Source organism: Platalea leucorodia (genome assembly GCF_965183815.1).
Source record: "Platalea leucorodia genome assembly, chromosome: 5".
Lineage (NCBI taxonomy): Eukaryota > Metazoa > Chordata > Aves > Pelecaniformes > Threskiornithidae > Platalea > Platalea leucorodia.
In genome coordinates, this window is record NC_138827.1 from 27836953 (window position 1) to 27856735 (window position 19783).

At 42.1% G+C, this 19783-nt stretch overlaps 1 protein-coding gene across 1 annotated transcript in view; it reads left to right on the top strand.

Moving 5' to 3' along the window:
- Nucleotides 1-19783, top strand: part of RAB3B (RAB3B, member RAS oncogene family) — a gene marked incomplete at its 5' end in the record, with an annotated part of 53270 nt that overhangs the window by 26811 nt on the left and 6676 nt on the right. The window contains one exon of the mRNA XM_082312973.1: nt 14151-14269. Within this exon, the coding sequence (XP_082169099.1) occupies nt 14151-14269 (119 nt within the window). The remainder of the gene's footprint in view (nt 1-14150; nt 14270-19783) is intronic.

Sequence of the window (19783 nt, forward strand, 5' to 3'; positions counted from 1 at the left end):
TGGGAACTGCAGAAGCAGAGAGCTCAAAGGAGAGACTGCCTAAAGACCTGGTCCCTGCTGATCTCTGGCACAGCTGAAGAAGCCTGTCCCCTGCCCAAGGAAACTGCTTGTTTTGCCTTTGCTGAAACAAGCCTTGTAACATCCTGGAATGATTGTTGTTACTTAGCTCATCTAAACACAGCTCACCCTTCCAATGTTTTTTTTTTAATAAGCTAGACTTCCCATCGTCTTTTTTGCTGTTCTTTTGGCCTATTTCAGTTTGTCGCTTTTTTCTCCACCACGACGTGTCATGAGGTGTCTCCTTCCCAGTAGTGCAGTCTCTGCAGCAGATCCCATTCCCTCTGGAGAAGTCCCAGTGTATTTCTAGTATGATCCCTCCCATTTTCTTTCACAGGCACAGAGATGAACCTCTGTGTTTGCCAGATGCACCTTTAATACCTGCTGTTTTTCTTGTTTCTGCACAAAAATGCAGCCTCTTCCATTTTCAAAGTTGCAGAGCAATGGACGTAGTACTGAAGCAAGTGTCGATGAGAGGTTGTTCTGGCAGCGCTCGTCAATAAGCTGTTTTGAAAGACAGGGCATATGTGGAGGTCATTTATGTTTACATCTCATTTAATGAGATAGAGTGCACCTAGTCTGTTCATTAATTAAAAGGAAGTAAATATGTACCAGAATGTTGCCTCTTCTTATCTAAGAGATTTTATATAACATTTGCTGTCTGTTGATATAACTGTCCTAACGAATGCAGGGCTGATTTGATATGATATCATTAGTGATGTGGAAGGACACTTTGAGATTAGAACAGAGCGTATATTCTTTATCATCTAATATTTATTGTCTGACTGTTTGACTCACGGAAGAGTACATACCGTGGATGAAACTTTGCAGCATATTTATTTATGCCCCACTCGATGAGGATCACTATAATCTAGGAAATTTTTAGTTACTAAGCATCAGGAAGGCTGCAAAAAGCACTGCCCAGCTGTGGCAAAGACTCTTTGTTGAGGATTAGATCTTAGGATTCCCTCCTCTCAGCTGCAGGTGTTGGCAGGAGATGAGCTCTGATGCTACCACATCGTCTGCCAGAAAGGCCTGGCTAAGGGTGTCTGAGATTCATGGGAGCTCTCGGGTTGTAAGACAGGATGCACTTGCCCTCACACATGTGCTTTGTCATTGTGCAGTGAGCGCTGGTAGGACAGGGATGAAGCTTTCTCTTCAGGCTGCATATGAAGAACTAGCAAAAGGAGACATCTAAGCAAAGAGATCTGGATATTATTGTGGCTTTCATAATTTTTCAACTGACTCAGAAGATGAAGAGAAAACCTTTGGTCAAGGGAAATTATTTTCACTTTGTTACACTGGCTGGAGAAAGAAGACCTGGGTGCCATGTGAGGACAGAAGCTGGTTTTTTTCCTTTCAGTTCTTTTTATTAATTTTATTAATGCTTTAAATGGGGATACAGTTTGTTCTCTGGACTCTGTTCTCCTGAGAATGGTGATTGTGGTATACCAGTGAAATGGAAACTGTTTCCTGTAAGACCAGAAATCATTCTGTTCTGCAGAAAGGCCAGATACTGTCACTACCTGAATCTTGGTATAAAGCAGTAGGGTAAGATCCAGACAGCCAACACCAAAGCTTCCCCTGCTGCTCTAGAGCCTCCAAAATTGGGTTGAGTTATAATTCTTTGATGTTGGAGTAAGGCAAAATAGCGGCAGGCAGAATGTGCAGCTCATTTAAATGTAGTTTCATAATATTTTGAAGAATTATGCTGTTGCTGAAGTCATGTCCCCTTAGTGTTAAAATGTCTTTAGCTCATTGGAAGATCTAATTCTGCTCACTTACACCTTATGCTTTGATCCAAAGTTTGCTTTTGCACCCTTTCAGTCAAGGGGAGTGATTTGGACTGGAATGGGACCAAGTCCTAAGAGCCTTCTTTTTGTCTCTGTCATAGTAAATAACTTGTATTCCTCAAAGCATCAACTTGTTGCATCTTTTCCAGACAAATCACGTAGCTACGCATGAAAGCAGAGGAGTTCAATCTGCCCAGAGGTTAGTTCTCACTAAGGAAGCTGGTTTCATTTGATAAATATTTCAGTATGTGTTTTCCCCAATGTAACAGGACAAATTCATTGCTAAGCTGGGAAGTGTTTCTAAAAGTGCAATGGTAATGGAGTGTAGACTTGCCCTTTGCTGAACTGAGCCAGTGGTCCAGAGAGTCTGCTCTCTGTCTCCTGCTGGCAGACAGTCTGGGGGATTTAGGAAGCAGCATAATGCTTATACATGAACTTGTGCTTGTATTGTGCCAGATACTATGATTGCTTCAATTACAGATTTGTTGAAAGACCTTTGCTTCCTTCAGGTGATGCTGTGCAGTTTCCCTATTTTATGAAGCCATATTAATGTAAAATTGATAGAATATAATGAAGAATGATGCCCCCATATTTTTGTTGATCTGTAAAGCATCACACACGTGTGGTCTTCTGTACAAATATGATCTCGTGCTGTCCCTGTTGCACATAGGATTTTCATTTGCTTTAAACAAGACAGTCTGGAGTTGTCATTAACAGCTTTTTTTACAGCCTTCTTTCCTTGGGCTGAGGTCTGTGTTTTGAGAAACAGATCACATGGAAAATGCTGTATCTTCTTTTCCTCTTATCTAGAAACTTAGTCTCATGGGAGAGAAGGCAGGACCTCTGCATATGCAGGATTCTTCACTGAGGTCACTGGATGCAGGCAGGACCTTACAATTCTTCAGGGCTTATATTATATCGAAGTTCAATCGCCAAATGTCATCTCCCCAAATCTGGGCTGAACTGAGTGGTCTTGTGCTTGAGAGCCTGACTGAGGTCCCACTGGTGTGAATGGTTGAGGACAGATGAATCTGGACCTGTGCAGGAACATAGCTGCTCTCCATCAGAAGAGCAGGTAAGTGCACCATGTGGGACACCGGCAGTCCCTGTAGCACAGTCTTCTCTGCCCTGTAGATCTGCCACCGATAAAAGTAATTCCGTTTGCCTTCAGTAGAAGCTTGCTCGAATCCTGTAAAAAGTGTAAGCAACGCTGCTGTAGCAAACCTTCTCTGTAGCTAACATTTTTCCTGCTAGGGTGATAATTCTTTGACCCTTACCACTTGTGTACGTGTGCACATATTAGCCTAGCAGCACATTGGGTTTGAAATGGTCTGTTGCTTTTACACCTCACATTGCTTAATAAATCGTTAGAAATATGATAGAGTTCTCCACCAGTATTTTTCTTGTCAATATTCTTTATATTGGTTGACTTCAACTGTATGAGATTCAGACTGGTGCAAACATCCATTAATGCTTGTTTTCTAACTGATTATACTCAAAGGCAATTTAAGGTGGGCACAGCAGCATCTGTCCAACCTCAATTTGGACCTGGATTTCTCACTGAAATCTTGATCATCTGAAGTGCTGACATGATATTCTCATTAGTATCAGAGTTATGGACCTGCTGCAGAACATGCTGTGACTGACCCAGCAGTAGTGTGCTTGCTAAATCTGTTTGAAATGTGTTCTGGCTTCTTGGGGTCTTTTTCAATGAGACAGGGCTTCTTGGGGTCTTTTTCAATGAGACAGGTCTTCAAAGATATTTTTTCCTTTCCCCCCCTTGTTATCCCCCCCCCCCCTTTAAGTAGGGCTTCCTTTCCTCTGTTTGTTAGGTTCCTTGGCAAAACCCTTTGTCCTCAAAAAAAACACTAGAGGATTGGATTTTGGTTTGGTTTGCTCCTAAAATCAGCTTAGGTGCACTATCTTTAATTTAGAAGAAATGCAAAGTGATTCCTGCCAAGAAGAGCTGTTAAAAGTCAGTTTTCTAAACAGCTGATGAAGGAAGTAATTGGGACATCTCAAGGAGGTAATGGTGGTAGGGAAAATCTGATTGTAGCCCCATTTGATCTTAGAGCAGGGAGAAGCAGTTCTTGATAGGTAGGGACCAGCTGGGCAAGGATTGGAACTGGGTGAGAAGTTTGTTTGAATGTCAGGTAAATTCGTCATAATGTCCTTCCTTTTTTATGATGCCAACATGTCATGGTTTAACCCCAGCCGGCAACCAAGCACCACACAGCTGCTTGCTCACCCTCCCCGCCCCAGGGAGATGGGGGAGAGAATCGGAAGAGCAAAAGTAAGAAAACTTGTGGGTTGAGATAAGAACAGTTTAATAATTGAAATATAATAATAATAATGATAATAAACTGTAATGAAAAGGAAAACAACGAGAGAGAGAGAGAGAGAGAGAGAGAGAGAAACAAAACCCAGGAAAAATAAGTGATGCAACTGCTCAGCACCCACTGACCGATGCCCAGCCTGTCCCCCAGCAGTGATTGCTGCCCCTCGGCCAGCTCCCCCCAGTTTATATACTGAGCATGATGTCATATGGTATGGAACAGCCCTTTGGCCAGTCTGGGTCAGCTGTCCTGGCTGTGCCCCCTCCCAGCTTCTTGTGCACCTGGCAGAGCATGGGAAGCTGAAAACCCCTTGACTAGTGTAAGCACTACTTAGCAACAACTGAAACATCAGTGTGTTATCAACATTATTCTCATACTAAATCCAAAACACAGCACTATACCAGCTACTAGGAAGAAAATTAACTCTATCCCAGCTGAAACCAGGACACAACACCATGTTTTCTTCATCTGGGAAATCTGCTGTGGTTTTCATTTATCTTTTTAAAAAGGTAAATATGAAGATGTGCTTTTCATTCAGTAAGATTTGAGCCACTCAGGCACTTAGTGTGTCCACTGACCAAAGGCTAGAAAGCAGTACATGGCCTAGACAAAGCAGGGAGGTGTTGTGGTGATAAAGCGATTAGGATGCAGTAAAAATATCAAACAGCAAAACATCTTGCATGTACGTCAAGAAGTATTGGCTCATGACCTCCTTTCCAAATGGAAAGGAGGAGACGGCATCACCACAAAGGTGGGTGAGCTTAAAATAGCATGTAAAAGGACCTCACACCAAGAAACCCATAGGCACTGTAACCATATGACAGCCCCAAAGGGACCTCACAGCTGCTTATTGAACTGCCTCAGGAGTGCAGTAGAGCCATCTGCAGCTGCTGCACAATGAAATTTCTAATTTAACATCTGGACTGTGTGATTATAATAGAAAATATTACGGTAAATAGCAGATAATTTTCTTTGTCTTGCGCTATTACTGAACATCATCATGTGTGTACTGTTGTGGTTGACAAAGAACTGCAATTCTAAGCCTCTATTTTAAGATGCTTTATGACTACTCCAGAATAGCTGTCCTTTAGCTGAAAGTCTTCCTTTCTATTCTCAGCAGAGATGTGCGTTTACTTGGAAAGTTTCAAATTCCATTTGATTTTTTTTTTACATTTATGTGAATTTAAACAAAAACCCCTTCATGTCACCAATGAAGAACTGTATCAGATTTATTTACTGCATTGCTTTTCAAAGTATGTGCACATTTCTATCAAATACAAACTTACGGAATCTATGTTATTGCTAATTCCAGCATTTGAAAAATGTATTTCAAGCTCTACTGAAGTGAGATACATACCTTTTTCTTTTCCTTTTTATTTACCTTGATTCATGAGCTTCATATTGTTCTTGGGTTTTGTTGTCTTTAAGCTTTCATTCTACCTTCTTGAGCACTAGAACCTTAAATATCTTTATGGTTTTGTTTAATGCTCACCTGAATTCAGCAGTGGCACTTTTTTCCTAATTTGGGAGATAATAAATTAGAAATTGCCTGATCAATTCTTAATTTCCACCAAATCTTGAAAAATTACATGTTAGGGTTTTAAAGACCTTAAAAGAGTGTTGTTATTTTTTTTATTGGCATGTGGTTCTTAATATAAATTATGTTTGGTTATTTTCTTTTTGTCTTGCTGCTGCCCTTCAACTTAAAGCATGTGTTCTTGCCTCACGGTTGTAATTCAATTTAGTATTTTAATCTTAGAAATATCATAAACATTTTCCCACAATTTCTGAGCACTTTGTCTTAGAATTTATCCCCTTGACTTAATATCTCTAGGAGGTTCTTGTGAAGTATGAGGCTCAGATTTAGCCCTAATCCACTACTAAATAAACTGAAATCTTGCCTTGATAACAACAAGCCCTAGGAGTGATGCTCGTAGCAGAGTACTAAGTTTTCTTACAGTTAAGGGTACTAACAGGTCTTCCAGGCACAAAGTCGTGGAGCTTCATAAACACCTTCGGACATAACTATTTGCTTTGTAAATGAGTTAACTGAAAGTCTTGCCAAGAGTCGTGCAGCTGCGGTCAGGGCTGGGTACCACCACCATGCTGCCAGGCGACCAGAGCCGGGCGGCCGCTGCCCAGCCTTGCGCAGAGCCCGCTCCGCACAGACCTGAGCAGCCCCTCTCGCTGCCTGGCTCTCTTGCTGGTTACCATGACATTTGATCACCTAGAAATAGGCTCCAGGAAGTCTGGGTCTTGTTCTGCTGCTCTCGGAGCTGGGATTTGCTCTGTTTTGCTTGTGTGCATTTGAGGGGGAGGAGGCCAATAGCACTATAATGCTAATTCCCTTCACCTGTCCTTGTTCCTTTCCAGATCAAAGAACCAGGCTACTGAATTTAGACAGATTTGTACCGCAGATAATTTGGTTTCCTCCTCACAGATTTTGCATTTGTTCTTTTCTGATTCATAATGCATTGAGATTTTCCTTTCTGCTGTACATCTCTGTGAGTTAGCAACTGCTGTTACGACCCACACAGTGGTAGCTGGACTGTAGCGCGTCTACCCACTGCACTGCAGGACCACTTAGGGTGTCCACGCTTGCTCATTCACAGTAGTGTAGTGCTGCTTCTGAGGTACTCGGGCTGTGATTAATTTATCTGCTTCTCAACAACCCTAGCTAATTAATAATGCTTATAGTGGCTAACATTGCTCAGACATCTGTGCATTGTACAGCTGTTCTCACAGTAGTTGATTAACAGAATTAAAGGATATATGTGGGACAACTAAAAAGATCTAGCAAAACTGGCAAAATATTCTTATGCAACAATGCATCCAGTGCCTAGAATGCTTCTTATTCTAGGATCTCAGCCTCGTAAAAAATTTTGTAATTATTTTTTTTATCATAGCAGTGATGGTTGTATCACTTGCCCACAGTGGATGGGCTTTCAAATGCATCATACCTCTTGAACTTTGTTTGCTGTTTATTTGCAGCTAGAGAAGTGGAAGCTGGAAGTAGGCATGTGGTGTGGATGCTACATATTTTTATTACTGCCATTTCTTTATTTTTCTATCAAGGTAACTGGATCAGGAAGAATAAAAAAAATATCAGACTGATCTTCATATTAATTTAAGTCATGAAAAATAAGACTTCAATTCTAGAAGATTTAAGGAATATGCACAATGAACTTAATCTTTGCGTACCTCTTCATGTGATTTCTCTTTTGCAGCCACTGTCTTTTAAATAGTCTAACAGAGAAACTCAACTTTCAAAAAGATGAGAAGAGCAGTTAATGTTCATAAGCAAGCAGCCCTATTTCAGTCCTCCTTACTGTTTGACACATCAGGAAGGGCAACTGCTGCTAATCTTCACTACAATCTCAAGGCACCTGGGAAAATGGAAATAATTTTTTTAACATCTTAGTAGGTCATGAGCAGTAGTGTTAATCACAGTACCTTGGCCTGATTCCAGTTTGGAAATTACATTCTGCTGAGCAAATACACCCTGTTGCATTTTCAGTGATTCACTTTTTGTCTTACATGGTGTGGAGTTGCTGAGAAAAGTTAAAGAGCTGAAGCTTCCCAACCACCTGAAATGTTTTAATGGTGGGTGAGGTCAGCCTACACTAACTTTTTCTCCTTGTCCATCAGCTTAGTTTACAAAAGTACTTTAAAAAGAAAAGTGCAGTGCCTCACCTGAAGGGACACTCAGCCACTGAGTTACAGGGGACAACTTCAAAAGTGTGTGTGTGTCGGGGAAGACTGAGGCCTCTGATGACTGACTAAATACTGTTGAACTTTTGTAGGCTGTGCATGTATTAAAAGTCTCTTTTCATAAAATTTCCATCTCCCTGGTGGGAGCAGTTAGTGTGGGAATGTTAGAGAAAACAGGGTGGTAGGAGCTTCTGTACAGGGTAAGCAAAACAGGATGGGAAAAGTGAAGCTTCTGCAACTGGTGGTACTGAAATTATCAAGGCTTCTGGTTTTACTGCCTCTAAAGAGTTGCAGTGAAGATAGCCATAGTGAGGAAGTGTTTAGAAAACACTTTGCAGGGATAGCGCCTTTTATCAAAAAAGACAGGGGTTTTGTGTTGGGCTTTTTCCACAACAGAAATGTTTTGCTGCGTGTTGCTAGTATTGCTCAAATGAAACTGGCTCTCAAGGTATCTAAATGTGCCTGAGTAGGTTCCATTGACTCTTGGGCAATGGGGGCACTCAATAACAAGAGAGAAAAAAACATGCTTAATACGATCTGTTGAACCGGAGCATTTTAATCAGAGCTGAGGTCTGAAGGAACCAGGTGTTATTTTGCTCCTGGCAGCAATTGAAACTTTACAGGCTTTTCATGACATCATGTCTTTTCCATGTCTTAACCAGTGACTCATCTTGCTTGCCTGTTTGTTCCTATTTCTAGCTACCAGCAAGGACAGTAAGCTCAATGTTAGCATTCTCTTATTAATGGCACATACTAGTCTGCCCAAGGTCACTCTCTTCACTCCCCCTTGTGGTTCTTGGGGTTGGTTTTTTTTCCCCTTCCTCTTTCTCAAAGTCACTTTTGTATAGCTGATTCTTGGGGGCTTTGACTCAAAAGTCTACTTTTGCAAAAGAAATGTACGTGTGTGTTAATGTAACATCCAGGAGCTCCGATCGCAGAGCAGAGCCCTTCTGCGCTAAGCACTGGGCAAAGCACGGCTAAGGAAGCCTCAGACCCAGAGAGCGTGCAGTCTGAAATGCACGACCTGACATGAGAGTAGTGGGATGGGAACATACCGGCCACCTCGCAGCAGACATCAGTAATATTGACCAAAACAACTGGAATTGTCGGAGGTCATGAGAAATTTAACACTTCGCATTGCAACAATCTAGAAAGGTAAGGAAATGCTGCTTTGAGCAGCTAGCTAGGTCCAGCGAGGAAGGCAGAACAGGGCAGCAGCAGAGAAGGCTGCATGAACAGTTTGAGAGATCTGCCTGAAGGTGGGAGGAGAGCAGGGTGGCACGGAGGTTATGGATGGCAGAATAGCACTCTCACTGGTCACAACAAAGACACCAACATAGCTCCATGTGAGGGCGCATGTTTCCTCATCCATGCAGAAGGGACAGTAAACAGGTCTTGGATGTAAAGGGGTTGAGTATTACTGAGTCCCAGATTGGCCTGTAGCAGGACAAACAGCCCTCTGCCTTCACAATGTGCCTTTATTTCTTGCTTGTTCAGGTTCTGTTGTATCGAGAACAGGAGCTGAGGTGGCCAGTCTTGCTGAGAACTGATCTGTGTTTGCAGGGAGTCAGATGTTTCCTGACACTTTGATGTCTAACAGCTTGCTGCCCCTATAACCGCTGGGCCGTGAAGTTGATTATCCTGTCTCCAAGGCTGACCAAACTCCAAACGAGGTGCAAAAAGCTATAGCGGAGGTTGTCATGATGTGATGCTGAACAGTAAGGGAGGAGAAGAGGTCTCTCCTTCACCACAGCTGATGAAGCCCCAAAATTGTGGTTGGTCCTGGTTATTGGGGTTGACATAGCCTCTGTTCTGATTCTGAGTAGCCTAAGCAAGGATGATGCTAAGTACATGCATCTTGTAATTGTTGCAAACCAGCTGGACAACAGGTGACTCTTATTTTTACGTATGGTTCTTCTTTAAAAAAAAAAAAAATCAAACCATAATCCTTTAAAAAAATTGAAAGGTTTATTTCTTTATAGGCTGTTTGTCACACACACTGTTAGAACAGTCATGGTGCTGAGGGGATTAAATCCTGTACAGATGAGAAGTTTCAGTGACATTTCATTTGGAACAAAGAACTCGTGGCTGGAAATCTTCACTAGAAGAATGATGGTTCAGAATCAGGGATTCTGATTTTTCAGACCTGCAGCAAAGAGTATCTGTCATGACTTAAAAACTCAAATATGTTTCCTATGTAAGTACCTCACTGTTTCTGCTGAGACAGCTAAGTAAATTTAAGAAAACCTGGCTGTAGTCCTATCGTGACTGTTTAGGTGATGGATCTTGTGAGTAGAGGGCATCTGCACATAATGCAAATGCATTTAGGTCTTTTTCTCCTGTCATAAACAATGAATTTTGATTGCTCATTAATGCGAAACCTTCAAATTTTTGTTTCAAGCTACCAACTAATGGTCTTGTGAGGGGGTTTAATTGTTTGTATCAAGGACAGGTGCATATGCAAGCTACAAAAGAACAGAGTTGTTAGCACATTAGTGTAAATATACCTCACAGAGACCCTTCTGGCTTGGTTACAACCAAGCTTTCTGATACCTCATCAGGGACAGCCAAGCAAGCTTCTGGATGCTGAAGGCTCGGGCTATTCTTCCTAGGCATTTGCTAGACTGTTAATTAGAGCTACACCAGGTTTCTGCTGATCCCTGCCTGTGCCTCATCTACTTGTCTTCTAATGAGTTTGTGGTCTACCTGGAAATCTTGCAAACAACTTGGGAGAGGCAATCTGCATCAGTTATTTTCTCCTTCATTAAATAAACGTCTTGCATATAAAAAACTGAAATGCCTAATTACCTAAGGTTTGTGGTGTTTTTAACTGCTGTAAGGGCACCTACTGTAAATGCTGAAGAATCTGAGCTCGGATTTTGCAGTTTGTTTTATTTTATTTATGTTGAAGTATCTGGGGGCGTGGGGGTGCTCACTGAAGCTAGCATAAAACATGGTGTGAGTCAAGGAAATTAAGCCAGTTTATAGCTGTCTAAGAAGCTAACATAACCTGAGGAAAAAAATGACTTTGGGGTGATATTACAAAGATTCAAATGGATTTGGAGAAATGCAACTAAAAACCTTTAAGGGGAGATGACATGCCCTGTACCTGTACAGTAAAACAGAGCAAGGAATCCATCAGTGACTCACACAGAGATGAATCACATCTCTGCATTGTACCACATGGCTGCCAGCGCAAGGTTATGAATAAACTTTACATACCATGAAATATAGGATACTTTTTCCACACACCCCCTCTGATAACCGAGAAGGCAGGCACCTAAGTATATACTAATGAATATGCAAATTACCTTCCTAATGAGGTAAGTGCATTGTCCACCAGAGAGCCGGTTATGACTAAGCAAATGCATGTAGCCCTTTGGGGTTCTGTACCTCCTGCAGCCACGTCCCTGTCTCTCACTACGTATAAATTGGGGCCCACCCCCACACACAGGGGGTTTGCAGGCAGAATACTGAAATCAACAAACCAGCATGACTAAATTTCAGAGCTTTCAGGCAATAGCACAGTTTGCCTTTAACACAGACGAACTCTGTGGGTCGAGTCCAATTCCTCATTGAGCCGAGGCACTGAGATGGCACCAGGGCAGGTTTTGGAAGCTACCCTCAGAGTCCCTTGGGGCTGCTTCCCAGGACAGCCTGGATGTACATCCTCAGAGCTAACTCACTGCTCTGACCTATTGTCAAATTTAATTTCTTTCCAAATTATTCTGCGTGTAGCTAGACAATGTGTCTTGCTGTTGCTTACTGCCTGCTCACAGCCTCATGCCCTGAGCCAAAATGAGCACTAGTTAAACACAGAGCAGAAAATAGAAGATGAGATTGGGGAGGTAGAAGAACCTGGGAATGCAGGTGTAAAACAACAACGCTGTGAGCATGAGAACTGAAGAAGTCCAACTTCCTATGGATTTGTTTCTTTTTGTTGGTTGCAGGATCTGAGAAGTTACTAATACTGATTTAGGTCTTTCTCCTAAGGAGGCATGAAGAAAGCCTCTCCCCTGTGGATCCTTTGGTGTCAGAAAAAGATAAGCATTGCACTTAAGCTTTTTTCCCCACCTAAGGTATGCTTAAGGTCTCTCTTCTTCACCTCACCAACTCTTTTTGTGATATTTGTAAGAATGTACCTTTGAGAGTGTTTCATCTCAGTCAAATTTGATCAAAAGTCAGTAGAGTTATAATGACCATATACATGTGCACGTGTGGAGACTGATGATTTAATGAGCCTCATGCCCTTAGGAAATCAGGCTAAAATAAAGCAACTATCATGCATCTGAATAAATGGAAAAATGCCATTGATGCCGAGACCTTTCCCACTTAAAGAATTACAGTCAGGATCTAGCTGGCACAGCTGGTTTAGCTGTTCAGCAGCTAAGCGAGGATGCGGAGTCAGTGAATACAAGAGTGTTCTGTGAGGATTTATCAATGGCAGGAGAAGAAATGGTCACTTGGGCTGTGAGGTGGAGTTCACCTCATTCTGGTACTCATTGTCAGGAGGGAACAGGAGGACTCTTTCTCAGTCAGTGTGCAGTGCCTCACCGTGATCAGCCAATGGACTACCCTGTCTTGAAATAAATGCACAAGTTTCAGGGAAAAATTCCTTCTTTTTCCAGAAGCGTGGTGGAGAAACAGCAAGATTCCTGCTGCATAATCTCTCCACTGGGAAGTTCGTGGTGTGTTACAGCTGTGAATAGTCTCACGGTGGTGCAATAGGCAGAGCCTTTTAAGCAAGCTGCGGGGAGCTTATTTACAAGCGCTTGCCTCCTGCGGAGAGCCTCTGTGATATTCTGGTACAGAACAACAGGCGATCATTGATGCTTTCCCCTTTCATCGACTGGCTAGCATGTGTTCTGGAAGGGCCAACACCGTCTCTTTCATGCAGCAAAACCAAAGCTGCATGTATGGGAATGATGGGCAGGAGGATTTTAAAGCTGATTAGTTTCCCACCCACTGCACCTTGTGTGTTTTCTTGGGTTGCAGCGATGTGCTGTGTCTGATCAGAAACTGGCTCTATACTCCTGCAAGAGTGCTCTACATGGATTTATTTTACTCTTCCAACTACCTATATGATTGATAAGTCCTTTAGGGTCTTTTCGTCTAGAGAAGAGAAACTTTAATCACATTTTAAACCAGTGGCAGTAAATGCTTTCTTAAGTCATGGGTTTTGGAGGACTAAAGGCCCGTTCATTTCAGAACTGCTAACCCATAAGAGTAACGAGCAGTCAACACCTTATGCTGAACACACGCTTTGAAGGTAAGACCTTTTGCCTCCCTGCACCTGTTTCACGGAGTTGCCATTTGCCAAAAGATGGATGAAACGTGTCTGTTCAAATGATAGATATCTACTGAATGAGAGATACGTTAAGCACACGACTTCTCTCCTTGGTTCAGAAAGCAGGTCCAGAGGGAACGGATTGGCTGCAGGACTGCTGATCTGATGTAGTAATATTCCTCAGTTTAAGAGCAGGCACTCAAAATGTGAGGAATAAATGTTGCTGGCATCCAACAGATGGTAGTTGACACGTTTTCCAGCTGTCACAAGTCTTTTGAAGTTCGTCTGTTGTATATGCCAGAGTTTCACCTTTGTGAAAAACACAGAAATGACAACTGCAGGTAGAGGTATTCTACAGCACTCTATAGGTAAAGAGAATTAAGCTGAACTAACAGAAGAGGATTAGTAAATCTCAAATTAGTATGTGCACCTCAGACATCGTGACTGGGATATTCCACATTAAATTCACTTTGTAGAATAATTTTCTTTGCATTAAGTCTTTAATTGTTGTCTCTAACCTCAGGTAAGAACCAAGTCACCTGCAGCATCTCTCTTAAGGACATTTTCCTGACCGTGACACTAAATTGCAATACGTAAATGTCTTTTGCCTGGTACAGTCCTAGACTGTTTTTTATTGCCTCTGCTTTGAAGTGTCAGCTTTCAGTGAACTCTGCTAACATTTTATTATTGCATTGAGGCTGAGGCAGAGAAGAGCAATTAAAGGGTTGACATCTTAGGTATTTTTTAATAGTACATGTGTCAAAATGCATTTAACAATTCATAGTTCATGCAAAAGCCCAATTAATGCTAAAATGTAAGTAGAGTTCATTTCAGTTGGGAACAAATGAGAATTTTAAAATGTATAATAACAAAAAGTCGTTGCCTTATTTTAGATCTAGGACCTAACTACAACTCCTGTTTCTGAGAATTGAAGTCTTAAAGCCCAAATATTCCTTTCTGTTCCAGGATACAGCTGGACAAGAAAGATACAGGACCATCACTACAGCCTACTACCGAGGAGCCATGGGCTTCATCCTCATGTATGATATCACCAGTGAAGACTCCTTCAATGCAGTACAGGACTGGTATGAAATATTGTTGTTGTTGTGTTTGTTTTTTGGCCAATTCTCTGCTCACAAATGTTTGTTGATAACATTAGACATCCCACCCTCCACAGTGCTTTGCATCACTGTATTCTTTCCTCTTCATCTAAACTCTGGGATAAATAATTTGTTTTTTAAACTCTCCTTAGAAAAAGTTCTACAGCTTCACTCTAATGAAAAAGTTATAATTCAAATATAGTAGCATACTATAGCAGTTGTTTTTAAAAGTTCTAATTTATTGTAAAGAAATTTAATCCTTTAATGCATTATTTGGACTTATGAGGTTTCTGGCTATGCTGCTAAAACAATCCAGTTTAACAGTGGTTGTTTGAGTCAAATCTCATTTAAAATCTAATAAGGCTAAATCTTTCCAAACTGCCTTAAAAAGTGATTTTTTTTTTTTGTTTTTAACCTACAAGTGTAGACACCTTGCAGTATTCACCTTGCCTAACTTGAGATAATTAAAAATCTAACTTTACCCATTTAAAACTTGTGAAGTTTAAATTAGTTGTAGTAGTAATAAGAGAAGGAAGAGCAAGGTCTAGGACAGAAAGCAAGCAAGCATACCCCTTGGAAGGGGCCTGTCTGTTACCACTGACTACAGAAAGCACCTGAACAACTCTGTAAGGCACTGCTCAGTGTGGGATGGGAGAGGAGGAGTTATTCTCCTAAATGGGAAGGGTGGGGACTTAGCCCTAAAACTAAGTAAAACTAAGTAAAACTAAGTATGAAACGGATTCTCAGCTGTTACAAGCTCCTCTGGCTCCACTGAATTCAGTACAAATGCAGAAACACCAGAAAAAGATTTCTGGAGTTTCTGATGACAAAAAGTCAGGAAATATTTTTGGCTTACAGTGAAAAAAGAAAGCACCAGGTCAGTCACTTTAAAAACCCCATGGCACTATAAAAGCTGCATTGGTACCCCCAGTGTGGTCTCCTCTACATTTTGGTGTGCACTTCCCCTTCACCACCTGGAGGCTCCCCTTGTAGCTCATACCACCTGTCTTCTTCCTCGGGAAGAAATGTCCCATCTCACCCCACACTGTGATCTGGTTTTGGAAGCAGAGCTGTGGCCCAGACCTTCTTCCTGCTCTCCTGCCTTCCAGACAAGTACATGTACAGAGCAGGAAGAGTAGAGGTCTTCCCAGAAGAGCCAGAGCACATGTCATTTCTGTGGCCATGGGCAGTTCCTGCAGTCCCCTCAGTGGTATCTGATGGGAGGTATTTTCTCAGCAGGGACCCAGCACAGTGCTTGGGATGAGAACATCTGAGCTGCTGCTGTGAGGTAGCAGCCGCAGGCACGGCACAGGTAAGCAGAAGGCTGGACCCTGTTGCTGGAACATCATGCTCTGACATGGCATCCTCTCAAAGGGACACCAGACTTTGTGTAGGAAATACAAGGCATGGGGAGGCAGGAGAAAGGTATCCTCAGCAGATCCCCTCAAATGTCTTGCAGTCATTTCTGCGTGTTACCCTGTTGCTGTATGCTGCAGACAGGTATGGTCAGCATGCAAAGAAAGGCAATGTAATCGTTAATGTAATCTCCCAAGTCTGACTGATAGATTGATTTGCAGTGATCTCAGTGACCTCCGAGGAGCATAAAACAGCAGCATGTAAGGTGACTTGAAAATCTTCTTACCTAACAGATCAGAAGAGCATCCTTCTCCTGGAACATATGCTGGCTATGGCACTGGCTCTTAGCATCCAGCTCAGTCTGGCTTTTTGTTGAACACTTATTCTATATCCCCTAATCTAGGTTGTAACTCAAAAGCCACAACAATGCTGTTTGCTGTTTCTAGTAATTTAGCTTTCCTCCATGGCTGCCCATTATTTGTTCTTGCTGTCCACTGTAGCAGTTGGTCATGATCATCACATCTAAAGATGTAGTCTCCACTTTCACCCCATCTCCAGTATCATGACACCATGCTGCAGAAGATGAACTGCAGCACCTTCCCTGAGCTGTCCTTCAGCAGCTAATGATGAAGGAATACATTTTTTCCTTGCTGGAAACACAAACGCAAAGGCTTTGCCAAAACCACGTTCCTCCACATGGCACACCCTCCACCAAACTCAGATGAAGCTGTTTCTCCAAGTGTCTGCACAGGGATTTTTTTGTTTTGTTTTCCATGGGAGTGCAGGCACGTGAGCTAGGGCAGTATCTTTCACTAAACTATAAATATTTTTGGCTTGCTTCCCTGTTGAAACAAGGTATATGTGACCAGTTCATCTGTTGGTTCCTCTCTAATATGTTTTACTTATCAGTCTTAACTTAGCCAAAAAATACCAAATCTCAATCTATGAGCTGCCACTATGAGATACTATTTTAAAGTTTGTACAGGTGAAGTTTAACCTGAAGCTTTGTACTGGAAATGGTCTCACATCTGTTCCATCAAAGGCAATGGTGCAGGAGTGCAAGAATTAGGAAAGGTTGGCTTTGTGTATTTGACTTCGTCTCCCTGTGCCACAGGGGCTGCATAAATATCTTTGCTAAGAGCACCTTGTCAGCCAAAGGACAGAGGTGAACCATCACTGTTGGTTTTTACTCTGTATGTCATGAACCTTTCCAACCATCAGTTTTAAGATTCTGAGCCCAAATGATGTCATGGGGCAGATAAAATCGGCCTATGGTAGCCCATTTCCATCCTTTCTGAAGCTTGTCCACAGGAGAGATGAGGACTGTAGCAAAGCCAGCATCGCTGTGCCAGCAGAGTCCTCTAGTGGCAATGCAGCTAAGAGGTGGTTTTTTTCCCAGTCTGCAAAATTGCTTTCTAACCTTCCAAAGGGGCAAGAAATGGAAACAAAAGCTTTTGTCTGGTGCTGGTGCTGCTATATCAGCCTCTGCCATTTGCTAGCATAGCGAGTATGTAGGATTTTTGGTTTTGTTTTTTTCCCACCATGCTGGGTGATACAGTTATGCTTCAAAAAAACATTACACTGGATCTGGTCTTCAGTCAGGAACTGTAGTCTCCTTGGAAAATTAAAATGTCTACTACTTGAGCTCCTTTAGCTCAGAGCCTTTATCTCCATGAGCCTAGTCCCTTTTTCAGGTCAAATGCGAAACAGCAGCAGCATGCCTAATGATAAAAGCAGACCCCTAGCAGTCCTGCAGTGCTTCCATTTGGTGCTGGTGAGAGGATGGAGTGGCAGCAATTGGGAAGCTGCATGGGCTGCAAAGTCAGTAGCATGCCCCTGTTGCTCAGCCCTGCCTTGTCTCATCCATCACCTGTGGATAGGACAGCCTTCCTGATGTGCCCAAGAAGGAGGACCTCTGTAAAAGTGAGAGGACTGGACCAAGAATGTTTGGGATGTGAGAGAGTCTGATGGGAGGACAAGTACCTGAACCACCTCTTCTCCGCTAATGAAGCTGTTACCCTCAGTAGTGTTGCTCCTAGATTCCTACGAAATGGCAAAATTGCAAGCTGCTTTTTACCTTGCAAGGAAGGCTGTGTGGCCCAATACGTGAGTTGCCTCTCTGCTTGCAGAGGTTTAGGTGAGGCTACAACAAACCACGCTAATTCTAAGACCATACTTCAACCCTCACTGAAATTAAATGGGGCATCCACCTAGAATATATGCAAAAGCTAACAGCAAAGCTCATCCCAGGTCTTCTTACATTCTGCAAGTTTCCAGAAATTACAGCAATTAATCCTACACATCCTTTCTCTCTTTTAAGTGTCCTGCTATCCTAGCTGGCTAGTGATGCATTTTTCAGTGTCCAGCTATAGTAAATAAAGAATACTCTTAAGTTGAATATTTTGTCATAAATGCAGCATGATGCAGCACATCGGCTGACCTTTTAGACATTGAGAATAAATCAGCAGTACTCAGTTAATGTGAATTAAATCCAGTAAGAAACCTGTTAACCTTCCCAGTTATTTCTAAAATAGCGTGTGCGGATGGAATTTGAGTGTTTCTCTGGCATAAAAAGATGAGTAAGCCATCTGCCATGTGATCATGGGACTGGGTTCATAAAGCAAATATAATCAAGCTTAGGAGGATACCTCAAGAAAATCATCAGCAAATAAAATATGAAGTGATGCCCCTTCCACTAACTTTTGGCTGTTTTCCGTCCCGGTCCATTCTCATTGGCTGGTAAGAATTTCCCACCTGAACTTAAATTCCTGGATCCTAAAATTGTACCCATTCACAGAACCTTGGAATGGGTCAAGTTGTGTACAGTAGTCATCTATGTGTTTTACAGTAGGACATTGTCCAGTCTAAAGCTTGTCCCTTCTTGCTGGCGCCCTGCCTATTGCTGTTTAGTGATCCAGGTTTTTTAAGATGCTGTGTAAGCAGGCTGTCAACACGAGTCTCAGCCCATCTCACTGCTTTCTCTTGTACCGTCTCTTCCTGCAGAGCTCTCTACAGAAAACAAGCCAAAAGCATGAACAAACAGCTGAACCAGAGACCTAGCACTCCAAGTAAGCTCTTGCCCATGACAAACTCTTAACTTCTGTTGAGCTCATAGGGGTGTGCATAGATCTGAAAATTCATCTTCATAATTACACTGAAATTATGGGAAGGTAGACTTGTGCAAAGTCAGATCTCCATCAGAGAGAAGTCTTGCCCCTTCTAGACCTCTCCAGCATCTCAGAGCTTATATCCTCCCTCTAGCTGGGAAATTGCCATAGCAGGTTGTGCTCACTAGCCTTATTATTGTCCAAGCCTTTTCATGAAGCTCCAACATCCCCTCTAAAACTGCCTCTCCTGTATGTCTGGTGCAATTTACCTCTCATCTCTGGCACATTGGCATGTGACTGTTTTACCAGCCTCCTGACCTGGCCTCACCTGCCGACAAAGGAAAGAAGAATATCTCTTCCAGTCTGCCACATGATTTCTTCTTTGGGTGATCTTTTTACCGCACCCTTCTTATGGGTGGACGTCCTAAACAGGATTCTGGTTTGCTTTGTGTCACTCCAGAAATACTTCTCCTAAACCAAGTAAAGGCACTCTTTCTCGTGAATGAGGAGGATCATGGCTTTATATCAGGTATTTAGACAAGCTCTCAAGGTAGTATATGAATGTGAGGTACAGTCTTCCCTTCATTCACATGAATCACCCTAATTAATGATAATTATCTTAAAGCAGCTGAGAAAGAGCAAAATACACAATTTAAATGCAGTTGGGATTATCTAGGACATGACCTGTTCTCTTATTCCTTCACTGGGAAAGGTACAGCAGGTTGTATGAGAAGCCTTAAAAGTGATTTCCTTACTGCAGTGTGGCAAGAGTACAGTCAGGTTATTTTAGAAGAAAAAAGCATAAATGGGCAAAAGCAAAGATGGATTTTACCTAATATTTGAAAATAACTTATTATTTTGTTTGAATAATAAGACATCTTTTCTGTACAGTGAGTGAAAGGGTTAAATGAGCTTTCATGGCTTTCAGCTCAGTTTCTAGATTTTTTTTTTTTTTAGTACGCTCCTTTGACAGTTATTATTTGACATTGGCTTGATAGTTTTGTGTGTAGATGAATCAGTGGTTTATACCTCATTT